The 25,494-nt window shown below is 40.8% G+C and overlaps 1 protein-coding gene across 3 annotated transcripts in view; it reads right to left on the reverse strand.

Annotated features, from left to right (window-relative positions):
• Positions 1-376: 376 nt before the first annotated feature.
• DYNC1H1 (dynein cytoplasmic 1 heavy chain 1) overlaps positions 377-25,494 on the reverse strand; it is a 51,494-nt gene continuing 26,376 nt past the window's right edge. Inside the window, exons 43-80 of one of the 3 annotated variants that reach the window (XR_014228703.1) lie at positions 25,250-25,379; positions 24,342-24,475; positions 23,962-24,076; positions 23,677-23,838; positions 23,386-23,600; positions 23,095-23,299; positions 22,783-22,956; positions 22,567-22,686; positions 22,318-22,438; positions 21,477-21,672; positions 20,701-20,818; positions 19,504-19,719; positions 18,719-18,931; positions 18,403-18,530; positions 17,827-17,980; positions 16,887-17,033; positions 16,655-16,805; positions 16,198-16,451; positions 15,894-16,028; positions 15,701-15,795; positions 15,434-15,608; positions 13,943-14,018; positions 12,571-12,731; positions 12,184-12,295; positions 12,042-12,102; positions 11,548-11,671; positions 11,092-11,205; positions 10,616-10,786; positions 10,217-10,434; positions 9,888-9,991; positions 9,286-9,497; positions 7,526-7,679; positions 6,589-6,731; positions 6,041-6,209; positions 5,563-5,690; positions 4,962-5,108; positions 4,556-4,650; positions 377-1,934 (exon numbers count right to left, since the gene is read on the reverse strand). Coding sequence is in view for 2 of the 3 variants with exons in the window: in XM_082316932.1 (XP_082173058.1) it covers positions 4,980-5,108; positions 5,563-5,690; positions 6,041-6,209; positions 6,589-6,731; positions 7,526-7,679; positions 9,286-9,497; positions 9,888-9,991; positions 10,217-10,434; positions 10,616-10,786; positions 11,092-11,205; positions 11,548-11,671; positions 12,042-12,102; positions 12,184-12,295; positions 12,571-12,731; positions 13,943-14,018; positions 15,434-15,608; positions 15,701-15,795; positions 15,894-16,028; positions 16,198-16,451; positions 16,655-16,805; positions 16,887-17,033; positions 17,827-17,980; positions 18,403-18,530; positions 18,719-18,931; positions 19,504-19,719; positions 20,701-20,818; positions 21,477-21,672; positions 22,318-22,438; positions 22,567-22,686; positions 22,783-22,956; positions 23,095-23,299; positions 23,386-23,600; positions 23,677-23,838; positions 23,962-24,076; positions 24,342-24,475; positions 25,250-25,379 (5,434 nt within the window). In the remaining variant the exon portion in view is untranslated. Of the gene's footprint in view, positions 1,935-4,555; positions 4,651-4,729; positions 5,109-5,562; positions 5,691-6,040; positions 6,210-6,588; positions 6,732-7,525; positions 7,680-9,285; positions 9,498-9,887; positions 9,992-10,216; positions 10,435-10,615; positions 10,787-11,091; positions 11,206-11,547; positions 11,672-12,041; positions 12,103-12,183; positions 12,296-12,570; positions 12,732-13,942; positions 14,019-15,433; positions 15,609-15,700; positions 15,796-15,893; positions 16,029-16,197; positions 16,452-16,654; positions 16,806-16,886; positions 17,034-17,826; positions 17,981-18,402; positions 18,531-18,718; positions 18,932-19,503; positions 19,720-20,700; positions 20,819-21,476; positions 21,673-22,317; positions 22,439-22,566; positions 22,687-22,782; positions 22,957-23,094; positions 23,300-23,385; positions 23,601-23,676; positions 23,839-23,961; positions 24,077-24,341; positions 24,476-25,249; positions 25,380-25,494 lie in introns of those variants that run through there. The other 2 variants (XM_082316932.1, XM_082316931.1) reach the window with 2 other exon arrangements.

Genomic DNA, 25,494 nt, shown 5'->3' on the forward strand with positions numbered 1-25,494 from the left:
CTACATAGAAAGACTGGCACGTAAATACATGGTAACTTTTTTCTAATTGCTGCTGCTTCTTCTTCTTCCCTATTAAAATATAATTTAGAAAGTGTTAGCTGCTTTGGCATTAGCTGCTAGTACAGCTAGCTGTGCTGGAAGAGTGCATGAAGAACATGTGTGAAAGAATTAATTCAAATGGCGTCACCTGCAAAGAAACAGAAAGGGGGGAGGGAGCTGTTCCACTCCCGTGCCGCCCCCCGGGAGCGAGGGGGCTCTTTGTTTGTGGGGGCTCTGTAGCAAAAGCTTCGGGAAAAATGAGGAGGTAGTCATGTATCTGCAGTTACGTTTCTGAGATGTAGGCCCACCACAAGCAAAGAAACAAACAAAACCTCAGTGCAAATCAGAAAAACATTTTGTAAAGTTATTTACGGACCTGGAATTACTGTTCCTAGCAAATGCAGGGCATGTTCTGGATAGCTTCCCATTGTATTTTTTTTTTTGGGGTGGAGGGGGGAGACTTCTATTTTTCCCATATGTCTCACTTGCGCAACCCAACCAGCACCACAAACGTGGGATATTTGGAAGGACAAGCTGGCTTCAGATGGGAAAGCTTTGGAGAAAGACAGCACCTGCAGTTTGTACTAGAAGTTCAGCTTCAACCCACAGCTGTGGTAACTTCTGCTTTGAGTAGCATTTCTTTCCCTTCCTCCTCTGCAGCAGAAGTGCATAGTAGAGTCAAGTACGGAGTCGGAGTCTGAATCCAGCGCGGAGGTAAGAACCGACTCCCTGAAGCATTTCGATGGTGATGAGATTCCCTGCTGGGTATCCAGCTCTTCCTTCAGTCTCAGTAGGGAGAGTCTGAGGCGTGGTTGCTGGGGTTGTTGGTTTGTGACTGTACAAGGAAAGGGGAAAAACCCCAACAACGCCAAACCCCGCACTATTCTATCCATCAGGCTCTTCCTTACACCTGCTATTAATTTTACCAAAATTGATTCTGGAGGGATGAGGCGGGAAAGCGCCGTTGTTTTAGGCAGACAAATGCAGCATGGGCACCTCTCTGCTAACAAGTGCTTAAAGCTGAACCGGGTTGTTTCTGAGGGGTAACTTTCAGCTGCTCTGGTCCAGCGGGATTTCTACAGCTCTGGGTGGAGAACCTCTACCTTCTTTTGGCTGGGATCAAGGGGGCAGCTCCGCTGCTGCGGCAGGTACTTATGAATATTGGTAACTTCCTGAACGTTGTTCTGTCAAACCAGTGTGTTTGTTGATGAAAAAAGACCTGATCCTGGAGTGGCGAACTAAATACTTCATTTCTGGGTAAAGGTCTTCAGAACTGATGCTCGCGGTTAGCCCGTGCGAACCGCTGTGCTCCGTAGCTGGGAGCTGTCTGCCAGGAACCTGCCACCGCTTTCCCTTCCAGAAGGCACAGGGGAAAGCGGGAGGTGTCCGTGGCCGCCTCCTGGGAGGAACGAGGCTCAGGTCCGGCCGGCCGCCTGGACCCCGACGGCGGGGCTGGGCGGAAAGTGCCAGCCTGCACAAAGAGCTGGCTGCTCTCGGCGAGGGTGCTGAGGCAGGGGCCGGGCCAGGCCTGGGGGACTTCTGGGCTCTTTGGAGCTTTTCTTTTGGAGCTCTTTGGGGGTTTTTTGTTGTTTTTTTGATTGGGGTTTGGGGTTTTTTTTGTTTGTTTTTGGTTTTTTTGTTTTTTTGTTTGTTAATAGACCCAGACTATAAGCACTATTTCAGGATGATGCGCTTCTCAAGCATAAATTCATGAAGAAATTCTTGGTCCAGGTCTGTGTAACCACATGGGGGAACGACACCTGAAACCTCGGTGTTGCAGCAGCGATATTGAGGCTGATGATTGAAAGGCCTTGGTTTGGTGGTGCTAATTACAGACCTCTCCAAGGGACGGCAGATTTGTAATCCAACTAACAAGGAAGAATTTCAGATCACTCCTGTGTAAAAGAGGAAAAAGGGACCTGAGTGGGAGGGAAGGCCTCTAAACTCTAAATTGTATCTTGTCTACTATTAGTTAAATGCTGATTTGGTTTACTTCTCTGGTGGTAAGGTATAAAATTACTCATTGTTCTCTTTATAGCAATGTTTTAAGTGCAGTAAGACCATAGCTCTCCTCAGTCCCCTTATTTTAGGCCAACTTTACCAGGCCTTTCAATATTAGACTGAGATGCACCTTTTACTATCTTTTAGCAAGGGGAAAATCTGGCTTCCTCTTCTCTAGGATTCTTACTCTGGTTTTACTTTGATCAATAATGAATAGGAAGGTGCTTTATAAACCTGTGTTAACTTCTCTTAAACAGGTCCTGCCTAGCCTGCTCGCTGGAGGACTCAGGAAAGCAAGGGACTCCAGGGGACTGCAAGTAGGTTTGATTATGCAGCAGCCTTGCTCTCGGTGTAGCATCCAAAAAATTAAAATATAGGTGGGAATGTGTGGATAAACAGAAAAACTTCCACAGTAAGTCTGTGACTTACATTGTAAGTGGTTTTAAAGCTCACCGTGTGTTGCCTCTTGTGTTTGTTTTTTTTTTTTTTATGGACAAATAAGCATCTACCATATTTAGGGAGACCTTTATTTTAGTTTTTAGATCCTTATGATGGTGATTCAGAAGACGCATCCATTCACTCTGACTGTAGCTTGAGTTCTTTAAGTAGCATGAAAGTTGCACCATGGGCAAACGGTGCCCCAAAAGCAACGGCTTTGGAGGATGCGGACAGTTCTGAAGATGGGGAGTCCTTCCCTAAACCTCCAGACTGGCTCTGCCCAGAAACAACAGTCAGTGAAATTCAGACAGTAAATGACCGTAAAGCACCCCCGCAACTTCCTAGCCCAGAGGAGGATTTCCCGAGAAGCCTGTTGCAATCATCTGAACTGAGGAAAGCCACAGAAGCATTTACCTCCATGTGGCTGACACCTGACCATTCCTTACCCATGAGCGTTAACCCTTCGGCCTCTGCAGACCTCCCTGCAAGCCCGGGGAGCAGTGCTCCACAGCCCACGCTAGCAGCTGGCTGCGATGGCACCATGGCCAAACAGCCCCTCATTAAAAGAAAACCAGGGATTTCCATTCCAGAGGGTGCTAGTGAAAAACTAAGAAGAAAGAAATTCCGTGCAACTTAATCTGAGGTACGAATAAATCATTGGACAAACTGTTTGTTCTGAAGAATGAACCCAGTAGAGATTTCTTTTGCAGATGGTACTTGAACCAAAAAAGCTTTAAACAAACTAGCTCAAGCCTGTTACAAATGCAGCTGCGCTGTGTACTGCAGGCTTTGAGATCCACGTGAAAAGACAGAATCAACTGAACAAGCTCGTGGGGCAATGTAAGTGAAACCTGGCTAAGGTATGGCGACAGAATCGCAGCTAAGCTCTGCGCCTGGGCACTGCTTTGGTGCCTGGGCCCCCTGAGGCACCAGCCCCACGCCTGCATCCAGTGCCTGGAGGCACCTGCTCAGCTTCAGTGTAACTTCAGAAAGGTATTACGCGGGTTTGTCGAGGAGGGAAGGAAGAATGACTGCACGGTTGCAATTAGTTTTCAATAGCTACAGCTTACCTCACACCTGCCTTGTGACAGCGTTTGGCTCTTTGTACGTCTGACCTGCTGTACGAGGGGAGGGAAGGAGCTGTATGGTGAATGATCTTACAGGCTTGACTACGGACAACTAAATTGCATTAAGTTGAACTGACTGCAACTAAAGGCAATCTAGCCTTTTTTTTTTTTTTTTTTTTTCCTTCAAACAGGAAGAAGCTGACTTGTGCTATTAACAAACATATCTGTTCCTACCTGTTTTGAACAGTGTTTTAGATATACAATCTCAGCATACCTGCCAGTACAAACTTAAAATATGCAGGTGAACACATTGAAAGCATTCATTCTGTATGACTGGCAAAGATTTTTAATTTGCAGTTTCTTTCATAAGGTGAAAAGCCACTCAAAATACTAGAGTTGATGCAGGTTCAGAAAGTCACTCCTTTCATAGGAGAAATCACTGGAAGGAAGGCACTTCTGAGATTTCTGTTTTGCGACTGAAAAGCTTTGCACCTGTATTCTTCCTGTGCATCTTTGAACACTTGGTACTAGCCACCCTTAGAGAAGACAGCTGTTCCGACAGGTTGGTCAGAAGGGCAGAAATGCTTACCCCATGAACTTCGGATCAGAGAAAGCATGTGAATAACCCAAACCATTACAACAACCCAAGCAATCAGCAGGAACTCTCACCTCCCCTAATTTGGTAACAGTTGGGGATATGCAAGTCTCTGAAATAAGATTGTAACTCCTTGTTTAAGCATTTAATACTATCCTCCTGGGCTTAATGAAACATGAAACTGGAGCCTTATTTCACCATAAAAGCAGCTTAAGAAAGAGGAAGCCCTGTGGGTCAATAGGACAAGAAAGTCTTGTTTAGGATACTCTAGCTTCTGAATGCATCTCAGCAGCTGTGTAAAAGCAGGTTACTTCAAGCAAGAGCTGGTTCATTGCAAATAATTCATGCAATGTCATCAGATGTCATAGCAGATAATGTCAGGCTTTGTGTCTTACTGCACTGAAGACTTACTTACATTCCAAGGTTCTTTTTACTGGAGGTTAGCTGAACCAGCTGCTGAGTGAGCTGTATGAAGGTCAACAATATGCTGGAATATTGACTTGTTATTCTCTGAAAAGATCATAGGTACGTTTTTTCCAGACCAAAAAAATCACCGTAAGAATTACATTTCCAGAAATAGAGGCAAAAGTCTTGCTATAGATTTTATTTCATATAACATGATCCATCAAATATCACATCTACCAATAACCATCTAAAAATCCCATCCAATTTTCCTTCGAAGAAAGCCAGCCTACCAGCTTTCCAATGCCCTGTCCCCTTTCTTTCTAGTCAACTTAACACAAATCCATCTGAACATCTAACCAGGTTACAAAAGTACGGGTGAATACTACATAGAAGACTGACAATTACTACAGCATTACCAGTCAAAACAAATCTTTTCACTCAGTGCAGAGAACTGCAACGCCACGTTCATAGAAGCTACGAGGGTCTTCCTTGGTAGCTATTTCGAAGTCAACCGTGAAAATCAGATCAGCACGAGTGAAGTTCAGATAAACTGGTAAAGTAACCTGGCGAAAAACATGAATATGAAAGAAGTTATGTAAGGCAGCTGAAGAGCATAAGAAGTTTCTATACTACTACATGGTATTTATGAGATGGGAATCTAGTCTCAGATAACTCAATACCCAAAATATGAGAAAAAAACCAGGCAGGCCTAATAAATTTCACCTAAAGCACAGCCGCCTTTACAGGTATAAATTCGAGGTTTGGCCTGAACAGCATTAGTGTTTTTGGATGCCTCTCCTTCTTATCTAACTACAGAGGAAAGGCCCAGTCAACACTAGGTCCGTTTGCTGCTAGCCTGGAATTTAGGTATCAGCTGACACTGAGAATATCAGAAAGGAACAATTTGATTTGTGGTTGTGGTGCCCGAAAAAAGTATCCATAAAGCTTCAGGAAAAAAATTACTAGGTAGATCTAATTATAAGAGTTCTTTTTAAAATTGTTTTTATCAATACTTACAACATTTGCTTTTTTATCAGCATTTGTCTGCTTGATCCAGCGAAGCTGTGTAATGGGCAGTACAGTTGAAATAGCATTCGAAAGAGACAGCTTGTTGTTACTGCATGTAGCTCCCTGAAGCTTCAGGCCTGTAAAGTGAAATACACTTGGGAGTTCTAAGAGCTTTCATACATCCAGACAAAGACTGTCTCCCTAAGTATCATTTAAATGCTGTCGAAGTCCACTAAATGAGAGGTAAGTATTTCATATCGCAAAATAAGGAGGCCGATACCACTTAAATATATACTGACCTGAGTCTTGTGATTTGTTAGCATCCTAAGTTCTTCCCTACTAACTAATATCAAACTAATCTTTAAACAACTTCAGAAAATGTGTATTAACTTTTGCAATATGATCTTCTTTTAATACAGCCCATTTAATACTAGAAGCTTCTGAAAGTATTTTAGAGCAAGGAGCTCCTCCTTTCTGATAAGTTTACCTGTCACTCCAAAACTGCACGCATCCAGTACTGCATTCTGTGTAGTCGTAACATTGACCTCAAGACACAGTTCTTCAAGGGACCAACTGTTTGCTTGGGCAACATATTGTCTTGTGGCAGTAATATATGCCTCTGGTACAAACAGGCCACCAAGGCACACGTGGATGTTCTATTTGAGGGGGAAAAAATTAAAAAAGGGTATCAGCTGCAGTATTAATTAATGATTATCATAAATGCAATCTATTTAAAGTAAACTTTTCCTGCTGTTACTGGAACACTGTGTAACTGCTAAACTGCTTTTTGCTCTAAGGTTACGTGTTCTGTCATTCTGAAATACTAAGTTTCCCTCTAATCTGTATCAACAGTTAGCCTGCGAAGCCCCACCATTTTCAGATTAGGAGATACTCAACAGTATTTACAAGCACATTTCAGAGAACATTGACTGAAGTTGTTTTGCCTGAGGAAATATTTAGAAGTCTTGATGCGAAGTAGTTACACAGCTCCTCCTGAATTAGATATAACCTCTAGAACAAGTCAGCACAACATACCTTTAGTTCTTTTGCTCCACCAGAAGCAGCTGCCTGGGAAATATTCTGCAGCTGTTTAATGCGCTCACTGAAGTCGGACACCCACTGAATAACAGTCATACCAGCTGGCACTGTGTAATGAGACCAGCTACGAGGCAAAATACCTATGAAAAATGTGATTAGAATTAAGTTTTGTTTGCATACAAGCTGGAATTACACACTATTTTGACACTTCATTTTTTCTCCCAATAGCCATTTAAGACTTGGACAAGGATATCAGCCTCTATCTTAAAAAGCTCCTCAGTAAGTGAAATTACTTTCAAAGATTACAAAGCAAATGGCCTCCAGGTCTAGTATTTATTTAACATGCCATCCAGTTACAGAAACCCTTCAGCAGCAGCCTCAGATACACACAGCTATACGCTGCAGTAACTGCTCTTGAGTTTTTGTGAAGATTTGAGTTCTTTAGAAAAAATTGAAGAGGTCAAGTATCTGTGTTTTAGGAAATGCTTTTGTTCAAAGCAGACAGCAGATCTTCATGTATTACTAGAAGGAGGACGTCTGAAAATTCCACATTTATGTACAATCTTGAAACAGAATTTTAGAGAACTTGAATATTTTCTAGATTTTATAGAAGCAATGTTACTCACTTTGTGGTAAGTAACTTTGTTCCATCACAATTCAGAAACTGAAAGAACTGCGAAAGATTTCCGCTAAGAAATTAAGCTGCTGATATAAGCTGTACAAAAAAGCCTAATATTAGCTACCTCAACTTGAAATCCCAAACCAAACCAATTGGAATTTCATGCTTGACTCAAAAGCATTGCTTGTCTCAAATGGTAAAGTCAATCCCAGTTTTCCTGCAATTATTTTTTAAGCTGCTGAGCCTAATAGCCTCCAACTTACAGAGTGCAAGAGGCAGGAGAGCACTGCGAGATGCTAATTTGAATTACCATACCTTTCACCAGTTCATTTATAAGTGTACGCAAATAGTTGGTTTGTTTCTTTTTTCCTTCGCACACTTGAACCACATCTGCAAGGTCCTGACGAACGTCCTGAAGCAGCTTAGCTCCCATTTTCACCTCTCTCTCGAAGAATCGGAACAAAGGATCCTGATTGTCAAAACATTGAAAGTAAGTTGCAGATCAAAGTTCAAGGTTCTTGCTGGAGAACTGCTACAAAAAGTAACCCCCAAATCCTGGATGGACTGACCAGTGACACTGGGACTACAAGCATTGAACATGAAGATGCAGTCTATGGTGCAGAAAGTGATGGCAGAGAAGAGACTGTTTTACAACAACCTCCTCTCCCTTGGAGAAGCAAGAAAGTAGAAGTCTTAGTTGAACAATTAATGCAGACTGCCTGCTGCAGCTCAACTGCAGTCAACTCTGGATTTCTTTTAATCAGCAACAAAAGGTTCTCACCTACTGTCCCAGAGTAAGTCTTTAGAAGCAGTTAGGCAATCAATCATGGCCATATTCAACTGGGGAGTTGAATATTCTGGAGTCAGAGCTTAGGGTACTACTGTCCAGATCTCAAGTTTCCTCCAGCTCGTGCAATTTCTGTTTGCAGTTAGCAGAAGCTGCTGCCATATCTCCCCTCACTAACCATCACTAAGTTTGAGCAGTAATTAACGTGCACTGGCTCTAAAGGCAATACCAATACTCCAAAGGCAATGCTGCAGGCCTGGGTAAGAGTGGCTGGAGAGCTGCCTGGCAGAAAAGGACCTGGGGGTGTTGGTTGACAGCCGCCTGAACATGAGCCAGCAGTGTGCTCAGGTGGCCAAGAGGGCCAATGGCATCCTGGCTTGTACCAGGAATAGTGTGGCCAGCAGGACCAGGGAGGTGATAGTGCCCCTGTACTCGGCACTGGTGAGGCCGCACCTCGAGTACTGTGTTCAGTTTTGGGCCCCTCACTACAAGAAGGACATCGAGGTGCTGGAGCGTGTCCAGAGGAGGGCAACGAAGCTGGTGAAGGGTCTGGAGCACAAGTCTTACGAGGAGCGGCTGAGGGAGCTGGGGTTGTTTAGTCTGAAGAAGAGGAGGCTGAGGGGAGACCTTATTGCTCTCTACAACTACCTGAAAGGAGGTTGTAGCGAGGTGGGGGTCGGTCTCTTCTCCCTAGTAACAAGCGATAGGACAAGAAGAAACGGCCTCAAGCTGCGCCAGGGGAAGTTTAGGTTGGATATTAGGAAAAACTTCTTCACCGAAAGGGCAGTCAGGCACTGGAACAGGCTGCCCAGGGAAGTGGTTGAGTCTCCATCCCTGGAGGTATTTAAAAGACGGGTAGACGTGGTGCTTAGGGACATGGTTTAGCGGTGGACTTGGCAGTGATAGTTTAACGGTTGGACTCGATGATTTTAAGGGTCTTTTCCAACCTTAACGATTCTATGATAAGCAGCAGTCAGCGTGCTACAGGTACAACAGGAAGGTTGCTTCTTGATACCTGATCACAGAGAAGCTTCAGAAGTACCCTTGATAGACAGTTCGCCATTGTATTTCTTGAAATAATCCCCAGAATACACAAACCAACTTTTAAGAGCATTTCAAGAAACCCAGCAAGGCATTACACAGCTATGGCAGTCAAAATCAGCATCAACACAGGGTCCATTGTTGCCCCAGCAGTTGAACTGGTAATTGCACATCATAATGCATACGTTCCAATGTACCAGAACTTACGCACTTCCTATGCCTACGTTAGACAAACCTTAGTTCTTACCTTAATGTTTTCCACAGTTCGCTTCAGATGGTTTAGAGTTTGTGGGATAAGGTGAAGCCAGTTAGAGGCTGTGGTATGCAGTGTTCTCATCCAGGCTGGGCGACCATCTGACGTAGAATCAGTTCTTGTCTTCTTCTCAGTTTCTGCATAAGCTAGATCATCCTCATCCTCTAGCATCTGCATTTTCAGCATTTTACTGATCATATCTATGCCTAAAACAGAAGATATGCTGTTAGTCAGAGAAGCAGTGGCATCAAGATGAAAACATTCTATTACATGCATGAACTAGAATTTTTCTTTTCCCCTAGCCTAGACCTAAGATACAGAACTGCCTAGCTGTAGGTGGCTCCAGAGCTGACAATAAAGCTTTCCAGAATCAAGATGGGAGCTTGACATCTGGAAGGTTGAACGCTTAATTCACAAGCTTCTGGTCAGTTTTTGGATGGCTTGAGTGTTTTACCTTGCAGAAGTTAAACCAACTATGTTGAGGGAGGAGGGGAAAGGTATCAATTCTTCAGCAGGATTTATATTTCTCTTTGGCTTTTTAGTTAAAATGGTAGCCTGGTAATCTATGCAAGACATTGTTAAAGTTCTGATTTTACCTTGTGTGGTGAGAAGAACTTTCTCTGCATTATTTGGCAGGCCCAGCCATGATGGTGTTTGTGTATCTGGCAGCATCTCAACCCACTGGACAAATTCTTCACGCCTGCAAGGCAGAGTTTTAATATTCATTAGAAGGCTTCCCCTATTAGAATGGCAAGGTAATTCTTTGCCTGAGTCAAATGTTTACACAGCTAAATTCCAGCACAGAGATACAGGTTAGGTCTGGTTTGTTTTGGGGGTTTTTTTGGTTGTGGTTTTTTTTTTTTTTTTTTAATGTTAAAAAAAAGAGAAGTTGTACATAGAGATCAGGATAAGGAAAAAATGATACCTGATTCCATCTGGCATCTGAATATCCTTGTGTCCATCAACTTTGCAAGCCAGTTTGAATTCACTATCAAAACTTAAAGTAGTGAACAGACGTTCCAAGAAAGTGTTTAACAAACGCTGATCAAATTCATTATCGATGCGACCTCCATAGATAGACTGTGCCATCAGTGTCTTTAATGCAGACCAGGGGATTTTATCAGGTGAGATGTTTTGGCGGCCCTATAAAGAAAATGCAATGTAATTAGCATAGAGGAATCAAATTCAAGAACTAAGTTAAATTGCCACCAGGTTACCTGCACCTACTCATCTAACTTACTAAATGTTTCCAGAACAGACTGCCTCACTGAAGATCTTAAGTAATTTAAGTATTAACTATACCTAAGTACACAAAACTACTTGCCTTTGCTGTATCATCCAGCCATGTATCTACTGTGTCACAGGCAGATCTCAAATCAGATTCTCCAAATTCATACTTCTTGGACCAACCCAATGGAGCATAGCGCAAACGCTCTTGGATAATGGCATGGAACCAGGCAAGGAGGAAATACAAACGAGCACGCTCATTTGGAGACTAGGAAGTGGAGAGAAAAAAAAAAAAATACAATTATTACGCAAGTGAACTGATAATCAAAGCTTGGTAAAAGGCTAGAAAAGATCATATTTAATGCTAGATTGCTACCAAAACTAAATACATTCTACCAACAGAAGGAAAAAAAAAAAAAAACCTAAATACATTCTACCAACTCCTTTACTTCTGTGAGAACAAAAACTTCTATGTACATCTTAGAAGCTGAAGTTTTATAATCTTTTTCTAAAGTAAGATTTTAACAAATGCATTCTGACATTTCCTTTCGCCCACAAAAGCCGCAGCCTTACCTTGCACATTCTAGAAACCGGAATGCTACTGAAAGTCCTCAGCATGTTTGCCTTTACACCAGGAGGAGGTTCGAATACGAAGATTCGGCCAGCACGTAACAAATTCACTGGCACCTAGAAAAGATCAATGAACTCAAATCCAACTGCTTTAGCCTTCACTAAATTAAATCCCTCTAACAGCACAGTTTGCGTTAGATTCAAAACCTCAGTGTGAGCACACACAGTGATGTCCTGCCTGCCTTTGGGAGGGTAGGGGAAGCAGCAAAAGGAATGGTATGAAGTCTCCAGCTACAATTAAGTTATCAGAAACCAAGGCTAGTAACTACCCTGACAAGCATGTATTCTCCTCCTTCTTTAATGTAGAAAGGCAATAATGAGAAAACCTTCTCTGGGTAGCACTCTTGGCTCTGCAAGCCACTTATTCTACCAGAGCATCAAATTTCAGCTCAATGTTACCTTTGGATTAATCTCCATGGTAAGGAAGAGTCTGAAGCAAGCATGGGGTTGTAGGGAATGTAGCTTCTTTTCTAGTTGCATGAGCCAGCCAGGAGCCAGGTGAACGTTCTTCAGCATTACCCATCTGTGAAGTTTTGAAAGAGAACAAGTGCTTTTTAGTGTACAGCTTATGGATCCTGGCTATAATCACCACAAAGAGTAACAGAATATGATATTAATGCTGCAGATTTTAAAGCCTGTCTTCTACATAGAATCAGTTACTGTCTACTGTAAATGGCATAACTTTTCTGTTTTGCAGATACAACCTACTTCTCTTGAAAACATTGAAATCAAATACAAGTCGTGAACAGCTGTACTTTATTACAAATTTCAGTTCAGAAGGCAGTCCCAATTTTTTTTAACCAGTTTTACCTGTTTAGCCAATAGGTTATTTCGCTCTCCCCATTTACCTTTCTACTAGGCCATATTCTAGCTAAAAAGGAGAGAGAACTTACCTTCCAGATTTCACTGCTGTGTTTATTGCTTTATCTGCCTGGTTAAACCCTTCAGCAGAACCTAAAAGACAGAAGGTTGCTAAAGCTCTTACTGCTAACGATTTCATTTACACTTACATGATGAAATATGGTATGTTCTTACCAATAGCAATAGAAGTAATCTGTGTATTCTGCTCAGCTGCAAGGTCTTCAACATGACCACTGGCATCGTAACCAGGCACTGAACACATCAGCACAGGGGTATTAGGTTTCACCTATTGTCCAAGAAGTTTAAAAGGATAGGAATCACTCACTACATGAATACAAGAATGCAGTAAGCTCAGTTTTTCTTCTCACTGGCCAGCTAAAGACGTTATGCTACTGTTAGTTTTACATTAACAAACAGGAAAACAATCCATGCTTCATACCTTGCGGAGAAGGATAAGTGGAAGCAATGTTCCAGTGGATAGTTTTACTCACTATGGAACTCATTGAAGGTGGCACTGAGCATTACCTCAGGATTTTAGCCTTTCAAAAACAAGCAGGTTACCTCTGTATCTACGATGTGTGTCAGATCCAAAGGCTGCTCCATAATGGACATAAAAGACTCTCCAAGATTTGTTGAAACAAAGGTATGTGCCATCGCCAACAAACGATCTGGGCGGAAGGCCTGGATCAGAAGCAAGCGATGAATGGCCTGTCCAATAGGAGCTGAAAAGGGGAGACAGGATTAGATGGACAGGTAAGAAAACCATCCTCAACACCTCTTTTCAATTCTCCATTCAATTTTTCCCATCTTCTTCTGAAAACCAGATATTTAGAGAGCTGATTATCCCTTTGAAAGATCTGTTGCAACATATTAATGGAATGCTTATATTCTGTCTTCACTTTGACAGTCAAAAGAAACTTATCATCTTCAGCTGGTTTGTCTTCTGTGACATTTTAATTACCTGCTCAATAGCTCATGTTGTGAGCCCTTTAAAAGCCTACCCTGACAAGATGCTTTTGGATTCTACTGAAATGCTACTGGTTTACAAAATCTACAGTCTAGAAGTATTGCCATGAAGTGATTTTAACTTCCAGAGACAATAGATCTCATCACATCTTCTCATTCATTCAATAATCTGCTGTTCTGCTAGATTTTGAAGTTTTATATACTTGTCTAGCATGGATAGGATAGATAACCTAGAGCTGCTTCAGTTAACAGTCAAGCAGCTTTATGGTAGCTAGTAAATACAAGCTTAGAATCCTTAATTTAGAAAGCCACCTACAGGAATGAGCCCTGAATGATCACAGACAGCAAACACTTCCTAATGTTACCTTTCAGATCAGGGAGGAGCTGAAGGGCAACACTTAAGTTCTAACTCTTAACAAATTAGCTCTAACAACTAACGCAGCAAGAACTAGTTAGATACAACTGCAAGAGGAAACATTCTAGTAGGCCACCCCTGTCCTCAGAAAAATCTGTGTCTTGGAGCTTTTTAAGAGTATAGAGCTGCCTCCAGATTTACAGTGACTAAGGTCAATCCAAACTATTATGCAATCTACTGAGACTGTGGAAGTATGTTTCATCCTCAGTGGAACATCAGATCACAGGTTAAGGTGAGGAACCAACTGTAGTGACTACTGCTTAAAAAAAAAGTTTTTTTGTTGTTTCTGTTTTTTTTTTGTTTGTTTGTGTGTTTTTTGTGTTTGTTTTTTTTTTTAAACAAAAACAAAAAACAAAAAAGCAACACTAAATAACAAAAACCCCAAAGCACCAGACTTGAGGTTTTTCCACAAACCCAACTTTAGGATTTTCCCAGGCAGTAAGGTCCAAATTGAAGTTCTACTTTAGAATTACTTTAAAAATTATAGCAATTCTACTTAGATTAAAGTCAGTACAGTAGGATTGGTGTGGACAATAGTGCAACTTAACTTACTTGCAGGTTTTTCTTCAGTCCAAAGGTATGGTACAGTCTGCTCTGGTGAACTGCTATCCAGCCAGATACAGAATTGCTATATTGAAAGAAAAATGCAAAAAACTTGAAATGGAGTTTCATGGTATCAAAAATCTGCTGCAAGGTACAAGTCCTGTTCATGGTGCAACAGAGATGTTCAATCTCAGCCTTAAAACTCTAGAATTTCATGTACTGCAGAAGTGTTCAGCTACATACCAACTCTCAGTTGGAAACAAAGATTGCTAGGGTAGGGTTGAACTCGGTACAGTCCAAGCTCTATTAGCTTTGGATGTGCAAACAGATCTTTAAAAATTCTAAAAAGTAGCTAAATATTTAAACAATGAAATGCACAAGTTAATAAGATTTTTCCCATTTAATGCTCATATCTTATCATCTGTCTTTAGAATAAAAATTTAGATTACCAGATGAAGCATTTGAGCTTCCATCTACGAATAACTCTTGAGAAATAAAATAGGGCTAACACTGTTAAACAGAAGCACTATTATATTAATGAAATTAAGTCAAACATTAAACTTGGCCCCAAACATAGTTTGGTCTTTTCCAAGACTTCTAGATACATAAGGTTTGAGTGTTTCATATACAAATGATTTGAACGTTTCCCTGAGCAAGACTGCAATTTGACCAGCACGTTTAGTAAGTTCTGACTCATTTTTCTTCAGTTAATTTCTCCAAGTTCTGTTGTTGTTTTAAACAAAAATCCACATGTAGAACTCAAATTATGTTTTGTCTATTATGCTTTCTTTAGATGTGCCCAATCATTTCACTGATATCCCCTAATTCTGCACTGCCTCCAGCACCCCTGATTCCACAGATCTCTACTAAGTCCTAGCCCAAGCTATACATTATTTTACCCCGGGTTGAAGAGTTTGAGGAAAGTTAGACATAGCAAAGAGAATTCAACTTTTAATACAAAAACTAGGCAGAGCAACGAAACAGGTACTACTTAAGATATGGACATATCTGGGAACACAACAGTTTCACAGTCAGGACACAGGTAAGTCATTAGAAGGAGCAAACTGTTCAGCAGCTGAGCACTATCCAAATTTATTCCAAACAGCAATGTCCAAGAGCCCACCATAATGATGTTACGTATGGCTAGGGCTGCTCCCCTCTACTGCATACTTATCACATAATAGTGATACAGTAAAAGACACGCAGTATCATACTTTCTGCTACCACTGGAACCAAAGCTGACCACAAAGTCAGATGAATGGTGAAGCTGCTTCCAAGGCTGAGTGACGAACAATGCTGGTATTTACAACTGAAGTTTCACACCTTGATTACAAATGAAGTAAAAATATTCATTTCCACAACAACTATACCTAGTTAATCTGTAAGGCTTCCCTTCTCACACTAGGAGAGCTTACTTGTAAGCATGAAGCTCTTGAAGCAGACATCTAAAAAGTGTTACCAGGTAGTTTAGTGCAGAAAGAAACCCTAGCCAACACTTACCTCATCAGCTTGAACTTTTGAAACAAGGTCCTTAAATGCAGGAAGGCAGCTCAACCTCATCATTGCTTCTGTTTGCTCTACAGTCAGACCATTGATTTTTGGAAGAGATGCAGTGTTTAGTACAATCTCCTTCCCTCTCAAGAAATGCTGGAATTCTGCATCATATGTAGGCTCCCTAACGTTAAGGGAAAAGAAGACTTTAGCTAGGTGCCTTCAAGACATCCCCCCCTTTTTCAACTAAAGTGAAGTGAGAAAACAAACGTTTACCCAATAGTGCCTTTCAGTTTAATCCGGGCCAGCAACATAGCAAACGTTATATGATCTTGATGCAGCATGCCACGTGCCACTCTATTGAAAGCCACCTACCAACAAAACAGTGAAGTTAGTAGCATAAGAAGCCTTGAAATCTGACCCTTCAAAAATGATTAAAGAACTACATTTACTAATTAAAAAACGGAACCTGAAAGAGATCCTTTGTGATGATTGAGAGACGCTGAGTATGATCTGTAATTCCCTTCAGATTTGGGTTCTCATACAAGACGTTGTGATAGATGTCCAAGAAAAACTGGAGAGAGTATTGGTACAGGAAATGTATCTGAAAGACAAGAGTTTGGTTTTTCTCTTGAGAGTCCTGCTGTTTGATAGTCAATGGCTTATGACTACCAAACTGCAATACAGCAGCCAGGGCTGGAATTAGGCAGTGCCTATTTAGCTTTGAACAGTAAATACATGAAGCTTCTGGTAGGAAGAACAAGTCATCCTACCTGTTTCAGTGACTCCATAGTAAAGTAGATACTGCTGCATGCTGTAGAAAGAGGCAAGTACTGCTGAGAAACAGTCTCCACTTCTTGCATGACAATATCAGTCTCTTCCACTTTTCTGGTGACCTCTGCTGCTTCCTTCTTCAGGTTCTCAAGAGTAGTAATGATGGTGTCATCATCCAGGATACGTCCCTTCACTTCATTAAGTGCCTGTAGTAGGGATTTTTCTAACTGACGCAAGCGCAGCTGAAATTCACCTTAATTAGAAGAAAAATTAGGTTACATATTCTATAGATGTGCTAGTTTTTAAGAATTACATGAATTGTGTATACTTTGCCATTGGACACCCTGAAAAAGCAAGAATATCAGCTATAAAGATAGTTCGTTGTGTATTTCTACAGCTACAGTAAAATCACTGTATTCTTTTAGAACAGGAGGAAGTTAATTTTGGTAAGCATACCCTGAAGCTTGAGGAGGTCAGAGCGTTTTTCATCAACATCTGGTCTTTCAGCTTTCAGGACTTCATTCAGACACTGGCTCTGTAAGCTGCTGCGAGTTACTGTAAAGTTCACAAATGTAACACGAGAGCAGAGGTCTGGTGGGAATTCAACCTGTCACAGGAAACATGAGAAACTTTCTCAGCTCTCTGACGTACCACTTCTACAAACAGGACAGCCTTTTGTTTTACTTACTGTTGGATCTCTGGTGGAGAGGAAGATAACAAAGGACGGTGACAAATCAATATCTTGGTCTCCCAGAGTAATCAGAACTCTGCCTCCAGTTCTCCGGACTTCACGATTCAGGACAGGATTCAGAACTGGATCATAGCTCTCCACATCCTAGAAGCAGAGATGTGTTATGAGATTCTGTTTCTTGCAAGTGTCTCAAGCTAAAAATCCTGATCCAACTAGAGCTTAAAGCTCTGGTAGCAATCACTTTGCAGTTGGTTTTGAATACGGATCACATTCAGAAGGTATTTCCACTTTAGATTTGTAGTTGAGCTAGACAAGCACAGAGTTGAGGTTATTACCATACAAAATCTCAGTAGGAGATTATTATTGTTTTAGTTCTAATGCATAATAAGCCCTATTCTAAGCAGCATAAGCAACAGTTACTCTCTCATCTGTGAGCTAATCCTTCGTTTTCCCATTTCCATACTAAGAAACAAAAGATATATCTATCTCAAGTGAAAGTCAACTATTCCTACAGTTGCCTATCGCTTTGTATTACTGAAACTTCTTCCTGCTACTCAGAATAGATTTAATTCTAGATAACTAGCCATATTAGGTGCTATTACCTACCACTAGAGATAGCATATGGGAACAAAGGAACAGACAGACAGTTTCAAGTAATTTTATAGAGTGGAAGTAAAGAAAGATAATTTGAAAATAAAAGCATTTGATCTTAAAAATAGTGGAAAAAGTAAATGCCTTCTTTTGACTGTATACCTCACTAATCGTATTTTTCTCAGGACTAACACCTCACACGTCACTCAGTACTAGTTTACTTGCTAAATTACAGTTTGAAAATAAAGTTGTTTGCATCTTAGTAACAGAAAAATTGTGAAATTTTCTAGTACACAGGGCAGAATTAAAGAATTTTAAGTAGTTTCTATATGACCACACAACTAACCTGTACCAGAAGTGGGTTACCAAATCTCAAGGCACTTTCCAAATTCTTCCTGAAAGCGTCATCCAAGAAACTAGTACGAGTTATCTTACGGTCTTTATATTCATTCATGATAAACTCTGTAGCTTGCCCGGAGGGATCGATGATCAATGGATACCTAAGTTAGTAATAAACCACTTTCATTATTTGGGTTTTGACTGCAGACAGCCTCTAAGCAGTTTTATGAATTCAGGTTGCATTATTAGTCACAACTCTAAAAGCTTGTACATTGAAGGGATAAGTTGGCCAGGTTCAATGATTTAGTTCAGTTTAGTTTTGAAAGGTAAGTCTGTATTTGGACAACAAAATAGCTCCAGTTCAAGCCAACTTATTTGAACAGCTAAGCATAACAAAAAAGGCAAGCAAAGATGAATAAGAGTTTTTATGTTTACACATGGTTTAGAAGCTTTTACAAACATTAGAAGCTCTCAGAACAGTGAAACAGCACTTTGAAAGAGTTACTGTGATTCTTTGATAGGTGCAAAACCCGGCCTACTGTGAGAATGTTGCTTTAGAATTCTATATCTGAGAATGAAATACCTATTAAACCGCTTGAGCATGATGGCATTCTCAGTGCACAGGTCGTCTGCAGGTAGAGAACTTGCTTGCCAGCGAAGCCGCTCATCTGCGTTGGAAAGGTACTCTGTCCTTGCAATGTCTGTACGGAACTGGAAGAAGCACACAGTTAGTATTTCACTAGATATTCTCCAACTAGCTGGTGAAGACATTTTGAGTAAATGCAGCTCTGCAAGGTATTCTTTTTCAATAGCTCCGTTCTTTACTTAGCAATCTCAGAATTTCTTTAACTGTTGCAGTAAATTGATTTACGGTTGACTTAACATGACCGTATCTTTACCTGGATGTTTGCTTGCTGCAAATGGTGAGACCACGTAGTGAACAGATTCTGACGCATCTGCTGATCGAAGTAGCCAGCATAGGCAATAAAAGCTCCTGAAAGTAAGCAGTCTCCTGCAATAGTGGACATCTGGTTCTTGAAAGTTTCACTTGTCTTTTCCCATCTTTCACGTTCAGCAGAAAGACTCTTCAGAAGAGCTGTGCTACGGTTTACCTACAAATAAGTGGTGAAGTTGTCTCTTTAGATGACATTGTTATAGTATTAAATGGCTCTAGGGATACTTATATTGACTCAAGGCCCAAGTTAAATTTAAAAGCTCAGAATGAAATTAAATTTGTGTTTCCTCACTTCAGTGTTAATTTATTATGTTGGTATTCAACTGTTATTTGGAAGAATTTAAAAGTCAAAGTACTGGCACAGTAGTGACATGCTAGTAATTACATCAAGTACATTGGGAATTCCACCCTCCCACCTCCCACCCCCAGTAAAGTCCACTTAAGGCATTACAATTACACTACATCCATGTCTCTTTCCAAAGGCTTCCCACTTATTTTAAGCCTTCTGTGAACTGTCTCATTAATCAACTGGCAACATGAGTTAGTATTTCTAACTCCAGCCAGGTTTCGGTAGGTTAAGAAGTCTGAGAGATCCAGGGATGAAACAGGCAGCTCAGAATGCACTGCACAGGGAAAGCAACCAAGTCTGCTCACAAGTTTGAAGAATGGTTCAATTTCCGACTGTCAAAGATTAAAGAATGGAAAATTACTGATACATAGAACTCTTACTTTTGCTTCTACAGCAGCCAAGTCTGCCTTAATAGCTTGAGCCTCCGAAATCAATACTGCATATTCTTCTTTGTAACGGGCAATACTGGCCTCAAGATCACGAATCATCTGTTCTACTTCATTTGCTTTCTGCTGGTTGTCTTTGGCATCATCCTCCAGCTTCTGCAGTTCATTGCGTAGAGGTTCTACTCTTTTCAACATATCAGCATAGTTTAGCTGTAAACAGTAAACAGGCCCTTAATACTTTCTAAAATTACATGCGTTAACAAGAACCACAGCATTCAGGCATATACTGTCAATTGCATCTTTTCCATCTTAGGTACTTGTGACCTGTATAAGAATTAATAGCTACTTAACAGAAACTTAGGATTGTTTATCAATCCCTAGGAGACTTTAAACGAAGCCCAGACACAAAAGTAATTGCTTTTTGCAAGATCCTTTTACTGTTCTGCAGACTTACAGGAAGTCATCTGAAAGGTTGAGACCACGTTAAGTAGTGTACAGCACTGTTTTTCATAAATACCTGATTGGGTGTCCGTGCCAGTACTCAGCTAATCTGCCTTTCTTAGTGAAGAATTGAATATAGCCAAGACACAGAACAATTAGGATAGGACCTATTGCCAAGATTCAAGCTAAACAGAATCTCTACACATCACGCCATTCATAACAGGCACAGTTTTAGCAAGTCAAGCATACCGCTGTATTGAACACCAACAGGCAAGTGAAACCATCCTTGCATATCTCAGTCCAGGGGCATCTCCCCAAAAGCCTATTCCTTTAGGAAACTAGTCAAGTATTTAAAAGTCTGCCTAAAAGACCTTAACAGAGCTGCCTGTGAGTGTGCCCCACTCTGAAGCAAGACAGAGACTGCATAAGTTTCATTAAGAGAATTGCATTGCATTTTCCAGCTGAAAACTGTATTGTCCTGTAGAATGGCACTACATATAGAAAGGATCAGCTGTTGTTTACCTAAAGTTTCTTGGTGCAAAAACTGTATCACAACTGGCCATTAGTTCTCTGGCACAATACTACAGGGCCCAAAAGCATTCATCTGAACCTTCTACTGATTTCTTTGAAGCAAAATACCTTGCGATATTTAGTGGAACAGACACAGGTTCAGAGCCTTTAGACACTGTTATATGCCTTCAGGCTCACTCTTTTCACCTTGCATTTGCTTTCCCACAGTACGGACTTTACCTGTGCGATTGCCCATTTCACCATAGGCCCGCAGGCCAATGATGCTCTGTTTACAATTTCATAGTTGTAACTTGGATTTGACAGGTAGTTTTTCTTCATCTTCTCCCGGATGGCATCACTGCAAAGGAAAAGTTTTTAGAGATAACATGAGTATACTGTATGTCAGCACACAGGTGTTCAGTATCTCTTTATCTGGCCTGCCTTCCACAGTTGACACGAACATTTCCTAGCAGTTTTGCTGACTGATAGCTGGTAGCTGAGATGTTCTAATTAGTTCAAGATGTTGTTTCAGAAGTTACAGCTTACAGGTCATAAAAGGCATTTAACAATATGTTAGGATTAGTCACTCGCAAACTGCTTAACTCTGGTCAGAAAAATTTGGCATTGGAAGGGAATTCAGGAGATCTCTAGTCTGACCTCCTGCTTAGGTTCAGAGCCAGCTAGGAGGTCAGCCTGGATAAAGCCCTCAGCAACCGCATCTGTTACTGCTGCATAACAACTTTCAACTAATAATGTGGCTTTGGACAGCAGAACAGTGCTTTGCAACCATGCCTTGAAGTTACTCAACAGCAGCTGTTTTGTCCCAGCATGATACACCTTGGCTTCAGTAGTCCGTTTCCTGTACCACCTACACATTCACTACATGCAGGAGTAAATTAGTCTCACACAAGAAGTCAAATGCTACTAAAGTAATTACACAGAGAAAAGTCCAATTAAGACCTTCCATACGTTTGTGAATAGTTTATTCACATAAATAATTCACACTTGCACATTACCTGATTTCCTCAGCAGAGAAGTTAACAATGGTTGGAATAAAGTTCTCTCTCATGATGATGGAACGTATTTGCTTCCAGTCAGTTGTACTTTCACCCAGTAGTAGGCAGATGGACTCCAGTGCTAGCTTCACTGCTGCAGGTGGATTAGCCATAGAACGGACCTCCACCAGATGCTGTTTCTTTATAGACTTCACAGCTAACCAGTGCCAGAAAGATGATGAATGTTGATTAGGAAGAAAATGAACAGTCAGCAAAGTCCATTAAAGTACCTTGGATTAGTAAAAATGCTTCAAGAGTCTCAGAAGGAATTTGAGATTATTAGAGAAGCAGATACTAGTGGATAACATTCAAACTAATATATCACTAGATAAACTTGTGTGAATGTCACTTGCCAACTGGCCACAGGCAACTTATTCTGCTGCCTAAAAATGATTCACTTAAAGCTTGATTATAAGCAATGACTCTTCTACCCAGTTTAATGAATGGACAGCTTGATTGTATGCTGTCTGTGCAGTAATAAGGCATCAGTGGTCTTTCTGATTATGAGGTTTCTTTATGAATATATAGACTGAATAACTAACTAGAGCTGGTCTGCCAGAAACGAAACCACAAGCCACAAAAGGAGTATCAAGTATCAGATCAGTACTATAAACAGCATAAAATCAGAGCTCAAAGATTAGGAATTTCTTCAACACTGTTCAGCTCCATGCTAAAAGCCTACACTTCTGTTAGGCAGGACCAACTCAGACCGCATCAAATTGCATTCGCATCAAATTGCATTCCCGTAGACTTCAGTTTTAGATCCAGTCCCATAGTGTGATCTCTTCAGGTGCTAACATACCATTCTGAGCTTCAATGACAGCAGGCTCCACCTTGTCAAGGTCTTCTTTCACACTCATCTGCTTGTCTGCAATGACCTCCTGCTGCTTGTGCAGCTGTTCCTGAATCTCCTGGCTCATGACCTAGGAGGAAGTTTCACAGATAAAATACTGCTTTTCAGAAGTCGAACTTCTTGCAGTACTCGCTCTGCAGGCTCTGTTCTGTAAATAAAAATATTTACTATGCACAGAGATTTAACAAAGATTTTTACCTTTTTCTTCTCAGCTTCCTGCTGATCTTTCACCATCTTTTTCAACTTGTCATTGGCTGCTGCATTCTTCACTTCCAGTTCCTGACTCTTTATTCTTAGGTCACGCCGCAATTCTTCCACCTGAAAGAGATTGTAAAATGGGAGAATTCAGATTAAGCACAGGGATCTATTTAATCACTCCAGTCTTATAAAGGGCAAAGTTTTAAAGATATGTACCTGATCAACTGTTTCCTTGATTTTTCTAAGGCCAACATTCAAATGCATTTGCTGTTCCTCCAGTTCACTTCGTTTCTCATTGAACAAGTTGGCATAATGGTTGATGAAGTCTAAATAGTGGCGTGGTGTGATTGCCATGGTTCTGCCTCCTCGTTTTGCCAGACGAGCATTAGCCTTTAGGGAAGAAGGAATTGTAGATTACACATTGGCTTTAAACCTATTCAAATGCCAAAGACCATACTTTTTAGGAAACTGTGCATGATGCTGTGGCCTAGAGATCAACACAAGTTAAGCAGTGTAGTAAAAACATACCTGATGGAGAGTCTGATGAACAAACACACAACTATTAACAATAGCTTCCCTGTGTGATGGTGGTTGTGGTAGCTTATCATACACAACTGGCATGTAATCGGGCACAATATAATTTGGTTTCTCAAGATCCATTTTGCTTGTGAACTCTTTGCCAACTTGGTACAGTGCCTCAGTTGACCAGTCTCCAAACCAGTTCAAGACACACCTGAAGTACAAAGCATTTGTGAAGACTTCCCAAAAAGTACTGTTTTAACAGTATTTGTAACGCATGTTGGATTATACAGCAATTACCTGTTGAAGAGTGCAGGAGAGGTAGCTGCCCTGTCCTTCAGGCCCTCAGAAGATGGATTCATAGTGAACACAACATGGAGATTGCGAATAACTTGGCTGGTGAACCATTTGTAGAGTTCTTCATGTGAATCTAACATTAAACCTTCTTTCTGTGCTCCTTCTTTACACTGAGTCATGAGGGTGGCATATTCATCTCCTTCAAAGAGACCAGGAACCTAGTTCAAAAGATAGTGTTGTTATAGCTTATAGTTGTAAAAAGGTGCTTAATGTATTTACTTAAAACGTTCTTACCTCTCCATTGGCTAAGAGAGTGTTCATTCTCTCCAGGAATCCAGAATCCAATACATTTGACTCATCCATTATAAAAGCTATTTTTTCATTTTTACAGCCAGAACGTCTCAATACTGTCCTAAGGTCTTCATCAAAATCTTCACCTGTATATTTTCTGTGAACCTAGTAACATTTAACATTGGTTATTAACATTTTGTTTTAGCTTTTAAGGGGATTTTTTAGGGGTCAATATTTAAGAAGAGTGAGCTTTGACTTAGTGTTTTTAAGTGAAACTAGCATGCCAACCTTAATTTGGTAGACGCTCAAACCGTTCATCCAGGCGACAAATCTTGAGAGAGTTGTTTTCCCTGCTCCACTGACTCCAATCAGCAGCAAGTGGCCCTGTGGCTGACGGAAGATTCTGAAAAAGCACATAAGCAAGTATGTTTTGATCAAGTGTTATCAACTTACTGAAGCTTTTCCTTGAGCATCTAAACTTCAAGTTAGTACCAAAACTGGCACATCTTTCCAGCTAGGATCCTGCTATCTGGAGGCCAGACGTAGATAATCTATGGACAACAATGGGATCATGCTCCATTCTTAATTAGTCTGTACTCGGGCTACTCTATTTTAGAACAAGTCTCTAAATACTATTTATATGAGCAGCAACTCAAGTCTCCACTTACCGGTCAATTCTTAACACATGATCCAAGACTTCATTGAACAGAACAAGTGGTACATCAAGTTCTTCTTCATAGAAGACTTTAAGCCTAGCTTTCACATAGTCTCTTAATTCTTCTTGATCCACTGGAATATAATCCTAGAAGAATCAGTCAACACAGTATAGAATTTAAGATTATGGGAATTTTGCTTAGGGATCAATTTATGAGTAAATGAAAGCAGAACTATTAGAATACTTAGAAGTAGCAATCCCCTACAAAAGCTAAAGAATGCTGTACTCATTTAACTTTCACAGGAACATGTCCACAGCTTAGAGTCCCACAGATAGTGGCACGGGGTTTAAACACTTATCTACTAAACCTATCATAGGTTGAGCCTACACTGCCAGTCACTGAAGAGACTAGGAAGTAGCAGGACAAACATACTCCCTCCTTACTCCCCCAATTTATTTTAAACAGCCTTTCCTAGGCATTTGCTATTGGTCACAGAGATGGGTAGCAGGCTAGATGGACTTGCGCCTTGGGCCAGTGGGCTTTCTACACTTTGCTCAGCTGGATCACTTCAGATTGCAAGAAACAGTCCACCATAAAATTTACAATATCCATGTTGTTCAAGGGTCATTGCCTTATCCAAGAGATTCCATAAGCACTAACGCAGCAACTTTCTGGGAGCATTATCCTGTTCTCAAGAAACATCATTTAATACTGCCTTTATCTACTGTGGTAGATCTTACAACAGTATCCCTGGCGTAACAGCTATTAACTTTGTGGTAGAGTTTACTGCAGATAATCATAATAAGAACTTCCTAGAGATCCGTTTAACAAAATGATGGGCACTGACTATCATGTTAATATAGTCGTAAGAGTAGCATCACTCAGTTGCTCCCAAACTATTTAATTTTATTTATTTTTACCTTCGACAGCCAGTTGCTGTATAAGATAGGTCTGCTCATAGCTTTTTCTTTGTCAATATTGGGGAAGTGCTTCAGAGCAACCATATCAATGTTCTCATCAGTCCAGCGTCTCTCCTCATCTTCTACAAGTCTGGATAAAGAAAAAAGTCAGTGACTACAAATCCTCTGTAACAGGAGAATATAGTCACATCACATGGCAGTGCTACCACTGAAGTATGTTCTGCTTTGCATAGATACAACTCCCA

The sequence above is a fragment of the Platalea leucorodia genome (assembly GCF_965183815.1).
Source record: "Platalea leucorodia genome assembly, chromosome: 7".
In the NCBI taxonomy this organism is placed as follows: Eukaryota; Metazoa; Chordata; class Aves; order Pelecaniformes; family Threskiornithidae; genus Platalea; species Platalea leucorodia.